This window comes from Phacochoerus africanus, chromosome 4 (genome assembly GCF_016906955.1).
Source record: "Phacochoerus africanus isolate WHEZ1 chromosome 4, ROS_Pafr_v1, whole genome shotgun sequence".
Taxonomy (NCBI): domain Eukaryota; kingdom Metazoa; phylum Chordata; class Mammalia; order Artiodactyla; family Suidae; genus Phacochoerus; species Phacochoerus africanus.
Genome location: NC_062547.1, coordinates 6,330,991 through 6,348,697, shown reverse-complemented (window position 1 = coordinate 6,348,697; position 17,707 = coordinate 6,330,991). Strand labels below are relative to the sequence as shown.

At 59.4% G+C, this 17,707-nt stretch overlaps 1 protein-coding gene across 2 annotated transcripts; it reads left to right on the top strand.

Annotated features, from left to right (window-relative positions):
• Window positions 1-32: 32 nt before the first annotated feature.
• On the top strand, window positions 33-16,865 carry SART1 (spliceosome associated factor 1, recruiter of U4/U6.U5 tri-snRNP). Of its 2 annotated transcripts, none has more exons than XM_047775234.1 (20): window positions 33-417; window positions 2,473-2,530; window positions 2,919-2,974; window positions 3,624-3,750; window positions 3,877-3,982; window positions 4,220-4,297; window positions 4,413-4,512; window positions 4,596-4,738; window positions 4,859-5,062; window positions 5,779-5,903; window positions 5,981-6,114; window positions 6,208-6,341; window positions 14,683-14,856; window positions 14,972-15,082; window positions 15,317-15,404; window positions 15,867-15,957; window positions 16,028-16,163; window positions 16,371-16,460; window positions 16,563-16,684; window positions 16,783-16,865. In XM_047775234.1, the coding sequence occupies exons 1-20, from the start codon at window positions 105-107 to the stop codon at window positions 16,799-16,801; spliced, it is 2,409 nt and encodes an 802-aa protein (XP_047631190.1). In that variant the 5' UTR covers window positions 33-104; the 3' UTR covers window positions 16,802-16,865. The 2 variants fall into 2 exon arrangements, with proteins under 2 accessions (XP_047631190.1, XP_047631189.1); XM_047775233.1 differs by having other exon boundaries at window positions 4,856-5,062.
• Window positions 16,866-17,707: the final 842 nt, after the last annotated feature.

The window sequence follows — 17,707 nt, the reverse complement described above, 5'->3', positions numbered from 1 at the left end:
TCCGGCAACGCGACGGCGCAGCCGGGCCCGACCCGGAAGTGTTCCCATTTTGCGCCGTCGGGGCTCGGCGGCGGCGGCGGCGGGGCTTGGGTGGACCTACCACCATGGGGTCGTCAAAGAAGCACCGCGGGGAGAAGGAGGCGGCCGGGACTACGGCAGGAGCGAGCACCGGGAGCGCCACCGAGCAGCCCCCTCGGCACCGGGAGCACAAAAAACACAAGCACCGGAGCAGCGGCGGCGGCAGCAGCGGTGGCGAACGACGAAAGCGGAGCCGGGAGCGTGGGAGCGAGCGCGGGAGCGGGCGGCGCGGGGCCGAAGCGGAGGCCCGCAGCAGCACGCACGGGCGGGAGCGTAGCCAGACAGAGCCCTCCGAGCGCCGCGTGAAGCGGGAGAAGCGAGATGAAGGCTACGAGGCCGGTGAGGGGCGGGGCCTGGGCAGGGGGCGGAGCGATGGGGAGGGTCTCAGGGTGGAGGGCCTCGGGGATGGAGGCCAAGCACACAGGCCCAGCCATCCCCAGGCCCGTCGTCAGCGCATTTGGAAGGGTCTTGTTTTGATTATTTGGGATTAAGGGTTGGCTTTCTCTGCTAAGCTCCGTGAAGGTGGAGATTTTCTGTTTTCCTTAACTGGCACATCACAGGCACTCACTAAATGTGTTGAGTGAACGCATGGAGTGGTACCATCGTGTGTAGAGGCAGGAGGACACCTGGTATTGGGCAGGTTATGTAGAGCTCATAGCAGAGACATGAGGCAGGGGTCCGAACACAGAGGCTCCTGCAAGCCTGTTAAGATAATTGAATTTTGTTGGCGTTCCCGTCCTGGCGCAGCGGAAACGAATCCGACTAGGAACCATGAGGTTGTGGGTTCGACCTCTAGCCTGGCTCAGTGGGTTAAGGATCCTGCACTGTCTTGAGCTGTGGTGTAGGTCGCAGGTGCGACTCGGATCTGGCGTGGCTGTGGCGGTGGTGTAGGCCGGCAGCTGTAGCTCCAATTCGAGCCCTAGCCTGGGAACCTCCGTATGCCAGGGTGTGGCCCTGAAAAGACAAAAAACAAAAAATTTCGAACTTTGTTTCAAGAGTAATAGGGAGCCATGAATTTGAGCTGGGGAGTGAGTTAGTCATATTCACGTTATCACAGAGATCACTGTGTTGAGAACTGGGTAAAGAGCAGTCAAGACCCATAGAGGAGGTAAGAACTGGCCATGGCTGGCACCAGAGCAGCAGCAGTGGGATGGAGAGTCGTTGACCCATTGGGGAGGTGTTTTGGAGGAGAAGGTGACAGAGTTTAAGCACTTGGATGACAGTGGGAAGGAGAAGAAGGAATTGAGGATGGTCCTTGGATTTTGGCTGGTGTGACCAGGTGGGTGGTAGTGTTGTCGACGGAAGTTGAGTTTGGAAGAGAAGCAGATTTTTTGGAGAGAGACAGTGAATTCAGTTTTGAGGAGTGTTGCATGAGGTACATGGGGAAACTCAGGGCTTGGGCAGGATAGAGCAGTTTGAGAGTCATAAGGGTTCAATGGCAAATGAAGTCCCTTGAGAGAGTGAGGATTGAGAAGCCAGGGTCGGGGGCAGAACCTCAGGAATGTCTACGTTTCAGTAGCAGGCGGAGCAAGATGGTACAAAAAAGGAGGTCGGGTGTTCCCCAAAGCAAGAATACCGTAGCATCTCGTGTCATGGGATCTGTGGGCGTGATCGGTGGTGTCACACACCACAGGAGATGAGGCAAAACCAGAGTGGCAGAGAATCCATCGGATTTACAAACAAGGAGGCTGGCGACCTTGGAGAGAGCACGGAGGTGCTTGGGATTCAGGGTCCAGGTGGGGTGGGAGGGAAAGACGTAGGTTGCGAGGTGGCCATGGTGAAGGGAGGAGCTCCAGCCGATGGCGTCCAGCTTCTGTGTGTGGCATTCTGTGTGTGACATTTGCTGTTTATGAGGTGGGTGAAAGAGCTCAGAAGCGCTGCTTTATTTCCTGTAGCATCATCACAGCACAGGCGCCAGTAAGTGTATTTTTTGACTGCGTGAATTACACAGAGAGAACACAGATATGCTGCCAATACGGTCCCTGCCCTGTGAGCAAAAACACACCTGGAGATGGCTGGGACCGTGCTGTGGAGTGCAGGGGAGAGGAGTTTGTGCTGATCAGGAATCAGGACTCCGGCCTCTGATTGTTGCGTTTGGATAGCATCTTGCTAATCAGTGAGGCCAGAGAGGGCCATGTAGGTTGTAACAACAGAATACGCAAAGGTGGAGAGGTGGCAGAGTGAAGGATGTGGCAGGTTGGACCTTTTGGATCAGAAGGTGTGTCGACAGCCTGGGAGTCAGGTAGGAGGAGCCCCTGGGATGGAGGAAGGCTGCTGTTCCCTGGTGTCTCGGGGCAGATGGGGGACCCTCACCTTCAGCCCTGCGGCTGGAGCCAAGGGTGTGGCTTCTGGGCCCCGTGTTCAGCTCCTGAGCCTCTCTCCCTCTTGTTCCAGCTGCCAGCTCCAAGACTAGCTCGGGCGATGCCTCGTCACTCAGCATCGAGGAGACCAAGTGAGTACTGTCACCTTTATGCTACTGTGTCTTCTTCTGAGACACAGCTTTGGGGGCAGCAGGTGGGTGAAGCTTTCTCATCGTAGAGCCTTCTGCTTGGGATTTGGAAGTGCCATAGAAACCATCTTAGCCAACGATTTGCATTACAGAAGTGGACACTAAGACCCAAGAGGAAGGATGGCATTTTCCTGGGTAGGGGCAGGCCAGGCCTTCCGCCTAATTCGGAGGCCAGTGCTCTTCTGAGCGCTGGGTCAGGCCCTCGGTTTGGGACGCTTCGACCCTCAGCCCCGTCCTGTTTTCACACCCCACCCCACCCCGTCTGTCCAGAAGTGCACTCGGTGCCCCCATTTCTTCGATGGCTTCTAACACGTCTATCTCTTGTTTTCAGTAAACTCCGGGCAAAGTTGGGGCTGAAACCCTTGGAAGTCAATGCCGTCAAGAAGGGTGAGTGTGGGACTGAGGAGGGAGGGAGGGAGGGCTGGTCGGGTCCAGAGGGAGGCCACCTGAAGCGGTCTTTGAGGAGGGTGGGGCCGAGGCACAGCTTCAGCACCAGTTATGGTCCCGCGTGTGCACGTGCGAGCTGCGATGGGCCCGGGGCGGGGCCCTCCCGGCTGTTGTGACGCGGATCCGGGACTCAGCTCCTTCTTTCTGTTGGAGCAGTTGGCGTCACAACCTCACTCTGGCTGTGAGGTAGCATTAGATGGGCCGAGAGATCTGCACAGTTGCTGTGCACTCATCTGGCCTGTGTAGGTGTTGAGTGTGTTTTTGCAGTTTTTTTTAAAGTATGATCAGAGGGGAGTTCCTTGGTGGTCTAGTGGTTGAGGATCCAGTTTTGTCACTGCTGTGTTGAGAGTTTGATTCTTGGCCTAGGAACTTCTGTATGCCACAGGCATGCCCCCCCGCCCCCCCCAAAATGTGATCAGAGGGGGTTTGGAGGAAGGCCTGGGGGGTGACATGGGAGTGCGGGATCCTGTGGGAGTGGGGGGGTGAAGGACCTTCTGGCCCCTGAGCTGGAAGGGGCAGCGTGAGTGGCTCCCTCCTCTCCCCACCAGCCATGGGCAGGCATAGCCTCACGTCTGGGCCTCCCTTCCAGAGGCGGGCACCAAGGAGGAGCCCGTGACTGCCGATGTCATCAACCCCATGGCCTTGCGACAGCGAGAAGAACTCCGAGAGAAGCTGGCGGCTGCCAAAGAAAAGCGCCTCCTCAACCAGAAGCTGGGGTGAGGGGTCCCAGCTGGGCAGGCTGGGCGGTGGGGTGGGGGCCTGGGGAGGTGCCGAGGAGCTGCCAAGGTGGGTCAGGGGAGCCGGGACTGGCTCCCCAGAGGGTCACTCTCACCCCTCTTCAGGAAGATAAAGACTCTGGGGGAGGATGACCCCTGGCTGGACGACACTGCAGCCTGGATCGAGAGGAGCCGGCAGCTTCAGAAGGAGAAGGACCTGGCAGAGAAGAGGGTGAGGTCCTGGGGTGTGGCTTAGCACCTCTGGTGGCCTGACTGGCTGGTGAGGCTAGGGGCTGTGAGGGTGGGCCCAGAGCAGTAGGAGGCCCATGGTCCGTGGTGCCTGTGTTGGGTTCTCGGCAGCTTGTCTGCAAGGCATGTGCTTTCTGAGCTCTCCCCTCAGTGAGGCCCCGTGTCTTCTGGAGATCCTGAACAGCCTGAGGTCAGAGGTCACCCCCTCCCTGTCCTGTAGGCCAAGCTGCTGGAGGAGATGGACCAGGAGTTTGGTGTCAGCACCCTGGTGGAGGAAGAGTTCGAGCAGAGGCGGCAGGTGAGGCTTCAGCAGCTGATGGAGCGGGGGGCGAAGGGGCTGCCGTCCCTGGTGCTGGGATCCCAGGGCCGGGCGGGTCGGCTCCCGGCTGAGCTGGACCCCGCCTTCCGTCTAGGACCTGTACAGCGCCCGGGACCTGCAGGGCCTCACCGTGGAGCACGCCATCGACTCCTTCCGAGAGGGGGAGACCGTGATCCTCACCCTCAAGGACAAAGGTGGGCTGAACGGGGTGCTCCGCCTGGGCACAGGCCGGGCTGAGGGCGCGCGTGACCGGCCGCTGCGTCTGCCTTGTCTCCAGGAGTGCTGCAGGAGGAGGAGGACGTGCTGGTGAACGTGAACCTGCTAGACAAGGAGCGGGCGGAGAAAAACGTGGAACTGCGCAAGAAGAAGCCCGACTACTCACCGTATGCGGAGAACGAGAGCGTGGACGACTTGGCCCAGGCAGGCCGGCGGCGCAGAGGGTGGCAGCGGTGGTGGCCGGGGAGCCCCTGAGGCGATGGCGGCTCTGTGGCTTTTCGGGGTCAGGCTAGGTCCCAACCTGTACTTCCTGCTTTGCAGCAGAAACCCCGCTCTATCCTGTCCAAGTACGACGAGGAGCTCGAGGGCGAGCGGCCGCAGTCCTTCCGGCTAGAGCAGGGCGGCGTGGCGGATGGCCTCCGGGAACGGGAGCTGGAAGAGATCCGGGCCAAGCTGCGGCTGCAGGCTCAGTCCCTGAGCACGGTTGGGCCACGGCTCGCCTCTGAGTACCTCACGCCAGAGGAGATGGTGAGCCCTGGGGCCCCATCCGCACACGATCGGGTCGTGATCCTGCCTCCCCTCCGCGATCTCGTGCCACCAGGATGAGCAGAGGTGGGAGGGTGGCGTTATGGCCTGGTGCTCAGTCCCTGTGGACGAGCAGTAACCGGCAGCCCTGGTGCTGCAGGACAGCGGTGGGTGTACACAGAGCAAAGACCGTGAGCCAGGTGGCCCTGCGCTGCTGTTCAGGCTCTGCCACGTAGTCAGTCTATACAGAGAGTGAGTCTTTCAGTGACAGGCCTGAGCTCTGGTCTGAAACGGGGGGCAGGAGCCTCCGGGTAAGGGGCTGCTACAAGGGCTGGTGACGCGTGCTGAGCGCTGAGTCCGTAGCTGTCAGTGGATGTTGCACAAGGGAAGATTGAATAGCAGGTGGGCAGCTGGCTCGCTAGATGGCCTGGCTCAGTGGTTAAGAGCCAGACCTTGGAGCCAGACTCCCGGGATTCAGGGTCCCGGCTCTCCTGCTTGGGAGGCTGGGTGACTTTGGACGAGGAGCTTAGCCTCTCTGAGCTTGGGTTTCCTCATCTCACAGGTGGGGTGAGGGGCGTCCACACCTTGTGTCATGTTCACGTGGCTGAGGCGCTCAGGACCATGGCCGGCCCAGGGTAGCACCAGAGCAGCCTGCCTTCTCGTGGGCCCGAGCTACCAGCCTCCCGGAAACCGCGTCTCCTCTGCTCTCCTCCCTCCAGGTGACTTTTAAAAAGACCAAGCGGAGGGTGAAGAAGATCCGCAAGAAGGAGAAGGAGGTGGTGGTGCGGGCCGACGACCTGCTGCCTCTCGGGGACCAGACTCAGGACGGGGACTTTGGCTCCAGGTGGGCTCAGACGTGGGCGTGGCGTGGGGGGCTGGGCCGGCCGGGGCCGGAGCTCACCCGGAGGCCTCTCCCCACAGACTGCGGGGCCGGGGTCGGCGCCGAGTGCCCGAGGCGGATGAGGAGGCCCAGGAAGAGGAGGAGAAGGAGCCGATGCCTCTGCCCCCGCAGTCAGATGACACTCGCGTGGAGAACATGGACATCAGCGACGAGGGTGAGGGCCCAGCGGCTGAGAGGGGGCAGAGGGGGTGGGCCCGGGGCCCCGGAGAGGACCTGAGCAGGCAGGCGACTTCTGTGTCTCCACCAGAGGAGGGCGGAGCCCCACGATCCGGGTCCCCAGAGGTGCTGGAGGAGGACGAAGCCGAGCTGGAGCTGCAGAAGCAGCTGGAGAAGGGGCGCCGGCTGCGGCAGCTGCAGCAGCTGCGGGACAGCGGTGAGAAGGTAGGGGGCTGCGGAGGGAGGCCGGGCCCTCGGGGACGGGTGGGTGTGTGGTGGCCTGTCCTTAGGAGCACATGCTCCTGTCCCTTCATCTGTAGCACCCGCGTTCCACTGGGCAGCCTCTCTCGGTTCTTGTTGTGTTGTCGGTAGATTTCTAGGTTTCTGTGGGGTTTTCACTGTGGCGTATTTTAGGGTTTGGATCTTGCCCTCCGGAATGTGTGCTCTTTGCCTCCTGTGAGTGAGGCGCGGTCTCAGGGCTGGGGAGTCCTGGGGAACAGGACGGCCCGGGGCCCCTGTGCTCACGGAGCTGCCTTTCCCGGGGGCAGAAATGGCGGCGACCTCGTGAACCCGAGCAGAGTCACCTCTGATGGGGATCAGAGCCGTGCAGGCAGCGTGAGAGGACCTGGAGGGTATCTCTCAGCGCCGGGGACCTTTCGGGGGCGACGTTTGAGCTGCGACCGAAGTGACGCAGAGGAGCCCGCTTTGCCCAGCGTCGGGGCCGGAGGTGGGGCCGGCAGGCGTTCAGGCTGTAGGGACAGCACGTGTCCTTTGGAGAAATGATCTGAGGAGGTCTGAGGACCAGGCAGGCTGGAGCAGAGTGCGGGGCTGGCGGTGTGAGCTGAGCCGAGAGGTCCGTGGGGCCCAAGGCCGTGGTCGCCGCTGACACCCACAGGGCGCGGGCAGGCCCCGCGTCGGCGCTTTGCGCATTGGTTCATGTGATGCGCACAGCGACGGCCTATGAGGAAGGTTCTGTTATCTCCGTTTTACAGATGAGGAAACTGAGGCACAGAGGCGTTAGGCAAGTTGCCCAAGGTGACTTGACTGGTAAGTGGCCGAGCTGGGATTTTGAACAGCTTGACCCCAGAAGTCCACACGTGACCCTGTACCTCCCACCGAGGGGACTCTGGGGCTGGGGCGAGGCTGCAGCAGCAAGCTCCGGGGTGCCCGCCGCGGCGTGGGGGGCAGAGCAGGGGGGGAGCCACAGGACTGAGGCGTCCCTGAAGCCAAGGGGGGTTTCGAGGAGAGGACCCCGCTGGCGCAGGTCCCGTTTGGCACAGTGGAGCTTCAAGAGGATTTAGGAGAGACAGGACTTGAGGAAGAGAGGGCAGCAGCTTGGGACGATTCCTTAGCGCAGGGGCAGGCGCGCTTTCTGTTAATGGCCCCAGAGTAGATAGCCGAGGCCCGGGTCTCAGTCCCAGCCACTCAGGAGCCATCGGAGCTGGCGCGCACGGCCACGTGCCAGGGAAGCTTGGTACAGGAGGAGGTGCTGGGCCAGGTTTGCCTGCCCCTGCTCGGAAGGGGGTGGGGAACGGGCAGTAGCTGAACGGCCTGCGAGTCGAAGATCTCCTTTTCCACAGTTAATGAGTAACAGCAGTAATCATTACGTTCCAGAGTAATAGAGCCTACCGCCGAAGGGTTGATTGCCAAGGTTATGGGGCCCAGTGGTTCTCAGCCTGGCCACACCTTAGAATCATCGAGGGAAATTTTTGTGTGTGTGTCTTTTTAGATCCATACCTGCTGCATGTGGAAGTTCCCAGGCTAGGGGTCTAGTCCAAGCTACACCACAGCCACAGCAACGCAGGATCGGAGCCGTGTCTGTGACCCACACCTCACCTTACGGCAACGCCGGATCCTTAACCCACTGAGCAAGGCCAGGGATCAAACCCGTGTCCTCACAGATACTAGTCAGGTTCGTTAACTGCCGAGCCACAATGGGAACTCTGAGAATCACTGAAGAAGGTTATAAGCGCACCTAAGCCACACCCCACGCACCAGGTCATTTCCACGCAGAAGAGTTGGAGGAATGTTACAATGAATGTGCTTTTTCTGCCTCTTAGATTCAGTGGCTACGAGCTTTTAGTCACACTGCTGTCTTCTCTCTAGAGTTTTCTCATCCACTGGAAGTGAGTTACAGACACGTGGCAGGTCACTGCCGAGTACCGCACCAGGCCTCTCGAAAAGTAAAGGCAGTTCCTGCGGAGATGGCCATGTCGCTTAAAAGGTCCTGGGAGTGCTCGAAAACACTGATCATCTCCCGAAATGACTTTTTAGTTTTTATTTTGTTTTAACCAGTATCTAGTCAAGTTGTTATACCCTCAAAGAGGTTTTCCCAGGTAGCGGAGGTTCTGGAGTGTATTTGATGCCAGTCAGGAGAGAGGGATCAGGATGGAGAGAAGGAGCATCTCCAGGGGCGCATCTTTAAGAAGCAGGCGGGGATGGGACCTAGAGCACAGGGGGGGGGGGTGGCCTTGGAGAGAAGCCGGTCACGTGGTCATTTATTTCGGGAGGGCAGGTTGGGGAGGGGACGGCAGGTACACGTCACTGGGCGGGGGCTCCGGTCTGATTGTTTCTGTTTCTCAGGAGGAGGTGGCTGGGGTGGGTAGGAGAGAACTCACAGGTTGGAGGAGAGGGCACGTTTTTTGGAGAGTGGAGTCAGGCACACGGCGGGGGTCAGGAGGCCTGCGGGGCAGTGTTGACTGCTCACTGGAGGTCAGCGGATATCCCCCACGAGTGAGGCGTGGTCACGAATGGAAGAGGGATCAGGCCAGCACATATTTGGGTCATTGATGCTCTAGCCTGTTCAGCAGCTGTGTGTAGTCAACTGAGTAGGTGACAGTAGGATCATTTGAGATGTTTTTTTTTAGGGAGAGAGGGACAAGGCAGTTAAAGTGTTTGCAAAGGAGGGACTCTGCCATATACAGAACCCAGGCTGGGTGAGGAGATGTCACAGGAATGGGGTGACATCGCAGAAGGGGGGTGACAGCTGTGAAGACGTGCACTGGAGTCTCAGTGAGGGTGAAGTCACTGGATTAAGGTTAGTGGGGTGCGTGAGCCGGAAAGAGGGGACACGGCAGCCAGGGCGAGTGTGTGGAGGTGTGCTCATCAGTGATGGTGGGTCAGGGCGGGAGGGTGACCCCTGGAGGGAGCAGCCGAGGAGGTGAGGGGTCAGGGACCCTCTGGTTTGGCAGAGTCAGCAGATGGCTGGTTTGGGGTGTGGGGGCCTCTAAGGGAAGAGGAGGGAGAGCTGTGGTGGGGAGAGAGGAGCGGCAGGTCTGAGGAGGAACAGTCCGAGCCACTGCGTGCCAGTCACTGCTGCTGCCACTGGGGACGAGAGGGGCTGCTTCTGCCTTCCCAGAGGCCCTGACGCCGTGGAATGGTTAGCGCTTCAATCATGGCAGGTGTTTGTTAAGCGCCCACCGCAGAGTGGCACCCAGACATCGCTGACCTCAGCAGATGAGGAAAAGTGAAAGCACAGCGGCAGGTGGCGGGGACCACCATGAGGACGGGCACAGGGAGACGGCAGTGAGGAGGGCTGAAGGGCGCTCGGTTTTAAATTGGGGGCCGGGGACTGAGTTCCCTTCGTGGCTCAGTGGTTAAGTAATCCGACTAGGAGCCATGAGGATGCCGGTTCGATCCCTGGCCTTGCTCAGCGGGTTAAGGATCCAGCGTTGCCGTGAGCTGTGGTGTAGGTCACAGAAGCGGCTTGGATCCCCTGTTGCTGTGGCTCTGGCATAGGCCAGTGGCTACAGCTCCGATTCGACCCCTAGCCCGGGAACCCCCATATGCCGCGGGAAGCGGCCCAAGATATGGCAAAAGGACAATAAATAAATAAATAAATAAATTGGGGGCCGGGGAGACCTCCCCGAGGAGGTGACAGCTGACGCCAGGGCCGAACAAAAACAGCCTCGAGGTGACTGGGGCGCAGCTCATATGAGAGAATACCTGGCACCTGCACCGACGCCACCCCCACCCCACCCCCACCCCCGCCCCTGAGCATCGGGGATGAGTGGGGGGGGATGGTGAGAAGAGCAGGAGACGGACTTGTGGGGGTCAGAGGCCAGGGCAGGCAGAGCCTTGCTGTCGTGGTGAAGGTTTAGCCATCAGAGGCTTTGATCTGGGTTCTTTTTTTTCAAAGATCATTCTGGCTGGTGTGTAAAGAAAGAATCAACAGGTTACAGGTGGGGGGCAGGAGGTGCATTAGAGGAGGCTGTTACAGTCGTTGTGGAGGTGATGGTGTACCAGGATGGCAGCATGAGACAGCAGGGGGCGCTGTGTTGGGGATGTAGCCTGAGGGGAGAATTGACAGTACTTGTTGATGGATGCAGATGGACAGAGAAGGCAACTCTCGGGAATGCTGGCTTGAACAGCTGGCTGCTGGCCCGGCCATTTACTGCGATGAGGAAGACATGGGGGGAACAGGTGTGAGAGGAAAGAAGCAAGTGTTTGCTTTTGGTTGAGTGAGTTGAGACACCTCCTTTCCGGAGGTGATTGGTGCTGTGTAGGCGGTGGGATATATGACTTTGAACTTTAGGGGAGGGGCTGAGATGGGAGACGTAGGTGTGGACATCAGTGTGTAGATGGGATTTAAAGCCAGAGGACTGGATGGAATCACCAGGAGAGTGAGTGTAGGTGAGGAAGAGGACGTAGGGCCCCAAGTGAAGCAGAGAAGGAGGACTGGGCGCCGTCCTAGAGCCACGTGAAGAAAGGTCTGGAGGGGAGGGTGCAGGCGGCTTTGATGCACGCTCCAGAGGGTCTGGGTGTCAGGAGGGCGAGGACTGACCTTGGGATTGGGCAGCGTGGAGTCACTGGTGCTCCGTCCATGGGCTGGTGGGAAGTGGGGTCAGATCATGCAGCTTTAGCGAGGTTGCTGGACACAGGATTAATAGACAAAAGTCCATTGTGTTTCTGTTTACCAGCAAGAGATTGAAAGTGTAATTTTTAAAAAGACACCATTTGTGGAGTCCCCACTACGCACAGCAGGGTTAAGGATCCAGCATTGTGTCTGCTGAGGCATGGATTCCATCCCCAGCCTGGTGCGTTGGGTTAAGGATCCGGCACTGCCTCAGCTGTGATGTAGGTTGCAGCTGTGGCTCGGATTTGATCCTGGCCTGGAGCTTCCATAGGCTGCAGGCATGGCTAAAAAAGAAAAGGACGGAGTTCCCGTCGTGGCGCAGTGGTTAACGAATCCGACTAGGAACCATGAGGTTGCGGGTTCGGTCCCTGCCCTTGCTCAGTGGGTTAAGGATCCGGCGTTGCCGTGAGCTGTGGTGTAGGTTGCAGACGCGGCTCGGATCCTGCGTTGCTGTGGCTCTGGTGTAGGCCGGTGGCTACAGCTCCGATTCGACCCCTAGCCTGGGAACCTCCATATGCCGCGGGAGCGGCCCAAGAAATAGCAAAAAGACAAAAAAAAAAAGAAAAGGACACCATTTCTGACAGCAATATGGGTAATAAGTAACATGGACAAGCAGGAGCAGGTGGTGTGGATAAAGAATACTCGGCACTGCAGCCGAATAAAAAGGAGTAAATGATATGCAAGATCTTATGGGGAGATTATGGTCCATTTTCGAAAGGCATCAAGTGAGATGTTGTTTTAGTTACCAAGGACAACCTTAAGAAAATACTACAGACTGGTGGCTTAAGCAACAGCAACTTAATCTAACCGTTCTGGAGTCTGGAAGTCCAAGATCAAGGTGCTGGCGGATTTGGTTTCTCTTGAGGCTGGCAGGTGGCTGTCTTCACTGTGTCCTCTCGTGGCCTCTGTGCGTTAATCCCTGGTGTCTCCCCTTCTTGTAAGGACACCAGCCTATTGAACAGTGCCTGCCCTCGCGACTTCATTTGACCTTTATCATCTCCGCAAGGCCCTGGCTTCACGCGCAGTCCCGCTGGACACGAGGGCTCCCACCTACGTATTTTGGGAGAACATGGTTCTCTCTATAACAACGATGTTAGCAGAGAAGAGCAATGTTGTAAAGATGTCTGTCTTCTCAATTTATAGATTAAATGCAATTCCAGTAAAAATCTCAATAGGGATTTTTGTTGGGCCTGGCAGGGTGATTCTAAAACACCCATGGAAGATCAAAGAGTCCAAAATAGCCAAGAAACTTATAATAATAAGGTGGTGGGATTTGACAAATATTAAGTTTTTATAATAAAGTGGTAATTAAGGTGGTGTGATATTGTCATAAAACAGGGCTGAGATCAAGTAGAGGGACCCAGAAACAGAGTCCTGGACAGGACAGATGGTTTCCCAGTGCGAAAGGGTGTTTGGACAATTAGTTACCTATTTGGAAAAATGGGAAATTGGGTTTGTGATGCACACCTTGTGCAAAATTCACTTACAGATAAATTAGAATTTAAAAGTAAAAATTTAAGGGAGTTCCTGTCAGGACTCAGTGGTTAACAAATACGACTAGCATCCGTGAGGACGCAGATTCAATCCCTGGCCTCGCTCAGTGGGTTAAGGATCCGGCGTGGCTGTGAGCTGTGGTGTAGGTCGCAGATGCAGTTCGGATCTGGCGTTGCTGTGGCTCTGGCGTAGGCCGGCGGCTGTAGCTCCGATTGGACCCCTAGCCTGGGAACTTCCAGATGCCATGGGTGCGGCCCTAGAAAGCCAAAAAAAAAGACCAAATGGAGAAGATATTCGTCCATACGCAGAATAAGCAGGTCACAGAAGTGAGGACCCCCCCCCCCCCCGCATGCTGATCAAGGAAGGGCGAACCGTGACAGTGACCGACGCTGTTACAACCACAGCGTTTGCCAGAAATGTCTGTCTGACAGTGTCAAGTGTCGGTGAGGACGTGAAGCAGCCAGAACGCTTGTCCACACTTCTCATGGGTGTGCGGAGGCGCCTCACCAGTGGGAAGGCACCGACACCCTTGTGGCGTGAACGTGGGTGTGCTCCATGCGGCTCTGGGGTCCACGCTCCGTGCGCCTCGGAGAAGTGTCAGCATCGGGTCGGGTTGCATTGGCTGCGGTACGTGTGGTGCCAGGAGAAATCCATCCTCAGCGTGCCAGCCGACACCTAGACGTCGTGTCACGGCATGGCATTCTGTGGCGAAACACTCATGTTGAGATTAATCTTCAAGGTGTGAGGTTTTTTTTTTTTTTTTTGGTCTTTTTGCTATTTCTTGGGCCGCTCCCGCGGCATATGGAGATTCCCAGGCTAGGGGTCGAATCGGAGCTGTAGCCCCCGGCCTACGCCAGAGCCACAGCAACGCAGGATCCAAGCCACGTCTGCAACCTACACCACAGCTCAGGGCAATGTCGGATCGTTAACCCACTGAGCAAGGGCAGGGACCGAACCCGCAACCTCATGGTTCCTAGTCTGATTCACTAACCACTGCGCCACGACAGGAACTCCAAGTTGTGAATATTTTAAAACAAACCATCAGAATCATACGGTGCTATTCAGATTACACGAGCTCTGATGGATAGCAGGCTGGTCATGGATAGATCTGGACGTGGTAAAACTATGAAGAAAGCCGGGGATCATGACCACAGCTTTGTGGGGAGGAGACCCCCGAGGCAGGCCCTGAAGGGGTTTCAGTGATACGTATGATGGTGCTCGTTAAAACATGTCGTATAGGAGTTCCTGTCGTGGCGCAGTGGTTAAAGAATCTGACTGGGAACCATGAGGTTGCGGGTTCAGTCCATGGCCTTGCTCAGTGGGTGAAGGATCCAGCATTGCCGTGAGCTACGGTGTAGGTTGCAGACACTGCTCGGATCCCATGTTACTGTGGCTGTGGCGTAGGCTGGCAGCTACAGCTCTGATTAGACCCCTAGCCTGGGAACCTCCATATGCCTCGGGAGTGGCCCTAGAAAAGGCAAAAAGCCAAAAAAAAAAAAAAAGTAATACAAAAATGGAGGGAAAGGGTGCAGAAATGGACACTTGACAAGAAGCTTCTCTCGCATTTGCTGTCAGGGAGCAGAGCAGGAAGGCTGAGGTGCTGAGGGAGGAGTTTTTAAAAGGGGGAGATCCTAGGCCATCCCTGTATGCTGATGGGAGTGACACAGTGAGGGGACAGTGAATGTAGCAGGAGGGGACATAACATCAGGCCCTCGGAGCCCTGCCAGGTAGGAGGGTGACCTGAGGTAGGAGCAGGGTGAAGGCAGGCTGGGGGTGGGCGGTGGAGTCAGCGCTGGAAGCAGGTGCAAGAGCGTCAGGGCCGGGGTTCCGGGAGGAGGGATGTTTCTGCTGTCTTGAAAAACTGGAGTTTGTTGGGTGAAGAGTGGGTGGCAGGAGTGGCCCTGCCTGCGGGAAGGTGTGTGAGGCTGCGGGAGTGAGCGGAGGTGCTTTGGAGAGGGGTTGGCACCGGCCGGTACTGATTCAAAGGGCAGTGGGGGCTGTAGGCGGCTTCGGAGCCGAGGCGAGGGCCGGTGGTACCGGCGCGGGTGCAGAGCGGAGAGCAGCCCAGGGCTCGGGAGGAGGTAGACATCCGTCCGGCCGCTGTGGGCAGTGGGAATGGCTTGGTTTCCTGCTGCCGGGGAGGGTCTGGGGTTGCTGGGTCTCTATGGCACCACCCCAGAAACTTCTGGGTTTGCCCACAGCCGCTCCCTCCCCCAGGTGGTGGAGATCGTGAAGAGGCTGGAGTCTCGCCAGCGGGGCTGGGAGGAGGAGGAGGATCCGGAGCGGAAGGGGGCCATCGTGTTCAACGCCACGTCCGAGTTCTGCCGCACCCTGGGGGAGATCCCCACCTACGGGCTGGCCGGCAACCGGGAGGAGCAGGAGGAGCTCATGGTGGGTCCGGCTCTGCTCTTGGCTGGGCCGGGGAGGGGGCCCTGGCGTGGCCGGCAGTGTTGGCCGCCAGCAGCCTCGGCGCTCAGATGAGCTGAGCCGGGTCTCTGTCCTGCAGGACTTTGAACGGGACGAGGAGCGCTCGGCCAACGGCGGCTCCGAGTCCGACGGGGAGGAGAACATTGGCTGGAGCACAGTCAACCTGGACGAGGAGAAGCAGCAGCAAGATGTGAGGCGGGGGCCCGGGACGATGTGGGTGACCCCCTTGCCATGGGGCCGGGGCAGGGGGCAGACGGTGGCTCTGGGGCCTCAGCCTCCTGTGCAGAAGTGGGGTGTGCCAGCCCCAGGTCATCCTGAGGCTTCAACGAGGCACCTCGTTGGCGGGGCCTGGGGGTGGGGTGACTGGTAGCGGGTGGGGTGACCCGTGTGGCCTGCTTATCCCCTCCCCGTGTGCCGCCCCCAGTTCTCTGCCTCTTCCACCACCATCCTGGATGAGGAGCCCATTGTGAATAGAGGGCTGGCAGCTGCCCTGCTTCTGTGTCAGAACAAAGGTGAGGGGCTGGGGCAGTTTTGCTGGGGCGGGCGGGATGGGTGGGTACGGGTGCAGCCTCAGCTGTCCCCTCTGCCACCTCTCCCTCCCCTGCACCCTGGCCCTGGGGCCCTCACGGTGGCAGCTCGCCTCTCTGCACCGCATCACCCCGTTTGCCACGCCTGTGCTCCCAGAACCCCCTGCAAAGCACCCTCTGTCCCTGGAGGCTCTGCGTCCCCTCTGGGGAGGAGGGCGGGGAGTTGCCAGTCCAGGCGGTGGCGCAGGGACCTTGGCCTCCGGATCCCAGTGCTGCCCTTTCCTTGGCCAGTGGCCCTGTCAGAGGCCTGACCTCTCCGAGTCTCTGTTCCCTCTGTCTGCACGATGGGCTGGGTCCCCCAGTGGCCATCGGGGGGCGGTGCCTCTGAGGAGTGGGCGGTGCCTCTGAGGAGTGGGCGGTGCCAAGTCTCACAGCCCCTCCCCTCAGGGCTGCTGGAGACTACGGTGCAGAAGGTGGCCCGGGTGAAGGCGCCCAACAAGTCCCTGCCGTCGGCCGTGTACTGCATCGAGGACAAGATGTGAGTGTGGGGCCGGGGGCTGGCGGGAGCCGGCAGGGCGGGGGCACTGAGGCTCTCTGTCCCCGGCCAGGGCCATCGACGACAAGTACAGCCGGCGGGAGGAGTACCGCGGCTTCACGCAGGACTTCAAGGAGAAGGACGGCTACAAGCCCGATGTCAAGATCGAGTACGTGGACGAGACGGGCCGGAAGCTCACACCCAAGGAGGTGAGGGAGCCGGGAGGTGGGTCTGGGCCGGGGGGGGGGGCGGGGGGGGCACCAGAGTCCCCTCCCAGGCCTGGCGGGAGGGCGCCCCCGCCCGACTCCTGGGCGCACACGGAGACTTCGGCTGCAGCCCGGCTCCCGCCCTGCTGGGGGTCCCGGGGCGCGCGGCGGGGGCGGCTCTCACCCCGGGTGGTGCTGCCCCTGTCGCAGGCCTTCCGGCAGCTGTCCCACCGCTTCCACGGGAAGGGCTCAGGCAAGATGAAGACTGAGCGGCGGATGAAGAAGCTGGACGAGGAGGCGGTGAGTGCCCCCCGGGGACACGGGGGTGGCCTCCGAACGTGCTGGGGGTGGCTGGGGTGCCGGGCCCTGCTCCTGCCCGTGGTGACCGGCCCGACCCTGCAGCTCCTGAAGAAGATGAGCTCGAGCGACACGCCCCTGGGCACCGTGGCTTTGCTGCAGGAGAAGCAGAAGGCCCAGAAGACGCCGTACATCGTGCTCAGCGGCAGCGGCAAGAGCATGAACGCGTGAGTGGGGGCGGTGGGGGCGCAGGGCCTTGCCAGCCCGCGGAGGGGGGAGGCCCGGCCGCTCCCAGCCTCACGCCCTGTTCTCTCCTCTCTGGCAGGAACACCATCACCAAGTGAAGCCGACCTCCCTCTGACCCCCGCCCGACTTTAATATTAAATAAAGTTCCCTCCTTCTTTTTTCCTCCCTGGTCATGGTGCGGATTCCACGGTTAGATCCGGGAGGAAGGGCAGGTGGTGCTGGGGGACAGTCGGCCACCCGGTCCTCAGGCAGCCTCCATGTCACTCGTGAGGTCAGTTGGGCAAGTCGCTGAAGCTCTCTGGGCTTTAGCTCTGCCGTGTACCGTCAAAACCCGTCCGCCTCATAGGCCGGCTCCCAAGACTGAGTGAGCCCTTTCCTCCATCCGCTGGGCCGCAGGCGGCTTGGGGTCTGGCCTCGGCCAGGCCCGACCTGGTCATTGACGACGCAGATAGCAGAGACGCAAGGAGAGAACTAGCTGGGACCCTCCAAGGCAGTTCTCCACCCCCACCCTCCCCCCCGCCAGTCCTGGCCCGGTCCTACGGGTGCTGCCGGCTGCGGAAGGTCACGCGTACCCTCTGCAAGGCTGCCTCTTGGGGAAGAGGTGGCAGGGGACTTAGGGACTCAGCCTCCAGGGCTGCAAGCGTCACTGCACTTGGTGGCCAGGTTGCAGGGGCTGGGGCCCTTCGTTGCGCCTCCTGGGAGCCTCGTCCAGGTCCAGCAGGACAAGGGATCCCTCAGCGCGAGCTCCATGAGGGACAAGCAAGAGCCTGGGTTGAGGGAAGATGACAGGTGGCTCCCGGCGCCCCACCCCCACCTACACCGAGACGCATTCCGGATGGTTCACAGGTTTTTTATTTTTGTAATTTGAAAAAATGAGAGTGGATTGAAATAACCTTGGGGTGGGGAGAATGTAAGCACGTGACAAAATACAGTTGCCTTAACCGACCGCTTTTGATGACAGTTTTTGCCTGGCAGACCCGACCCACCAAGCACCGTCGGCTCAG

Excerpts from the sequence above, each read along its gene's own strand:
- SART1 (XM_047775233.1), top strand. The coding sequence starts at position 105 with ATGGGGTCGTCAAAGAAGCACCGCGGGGAGAAGGAGGCGGCCGGGACT. Across the intron at positions 3,751-3,876 it reads CTCCTCAACCAGAAGCTGGG|GAAGATAAAGACTCTGGGGG; the intron begins GTGAGGGGTCCC and ends ACCCCTCTTCAG. Across the intron at positions 4,739-4,855 it reads GCGTGGACGACTTGGCCCAG|CAGAAACCCCGCTCTATCCT; the intron begins GCAGGCCGGCGG and ends CCTGCTTTGCAG.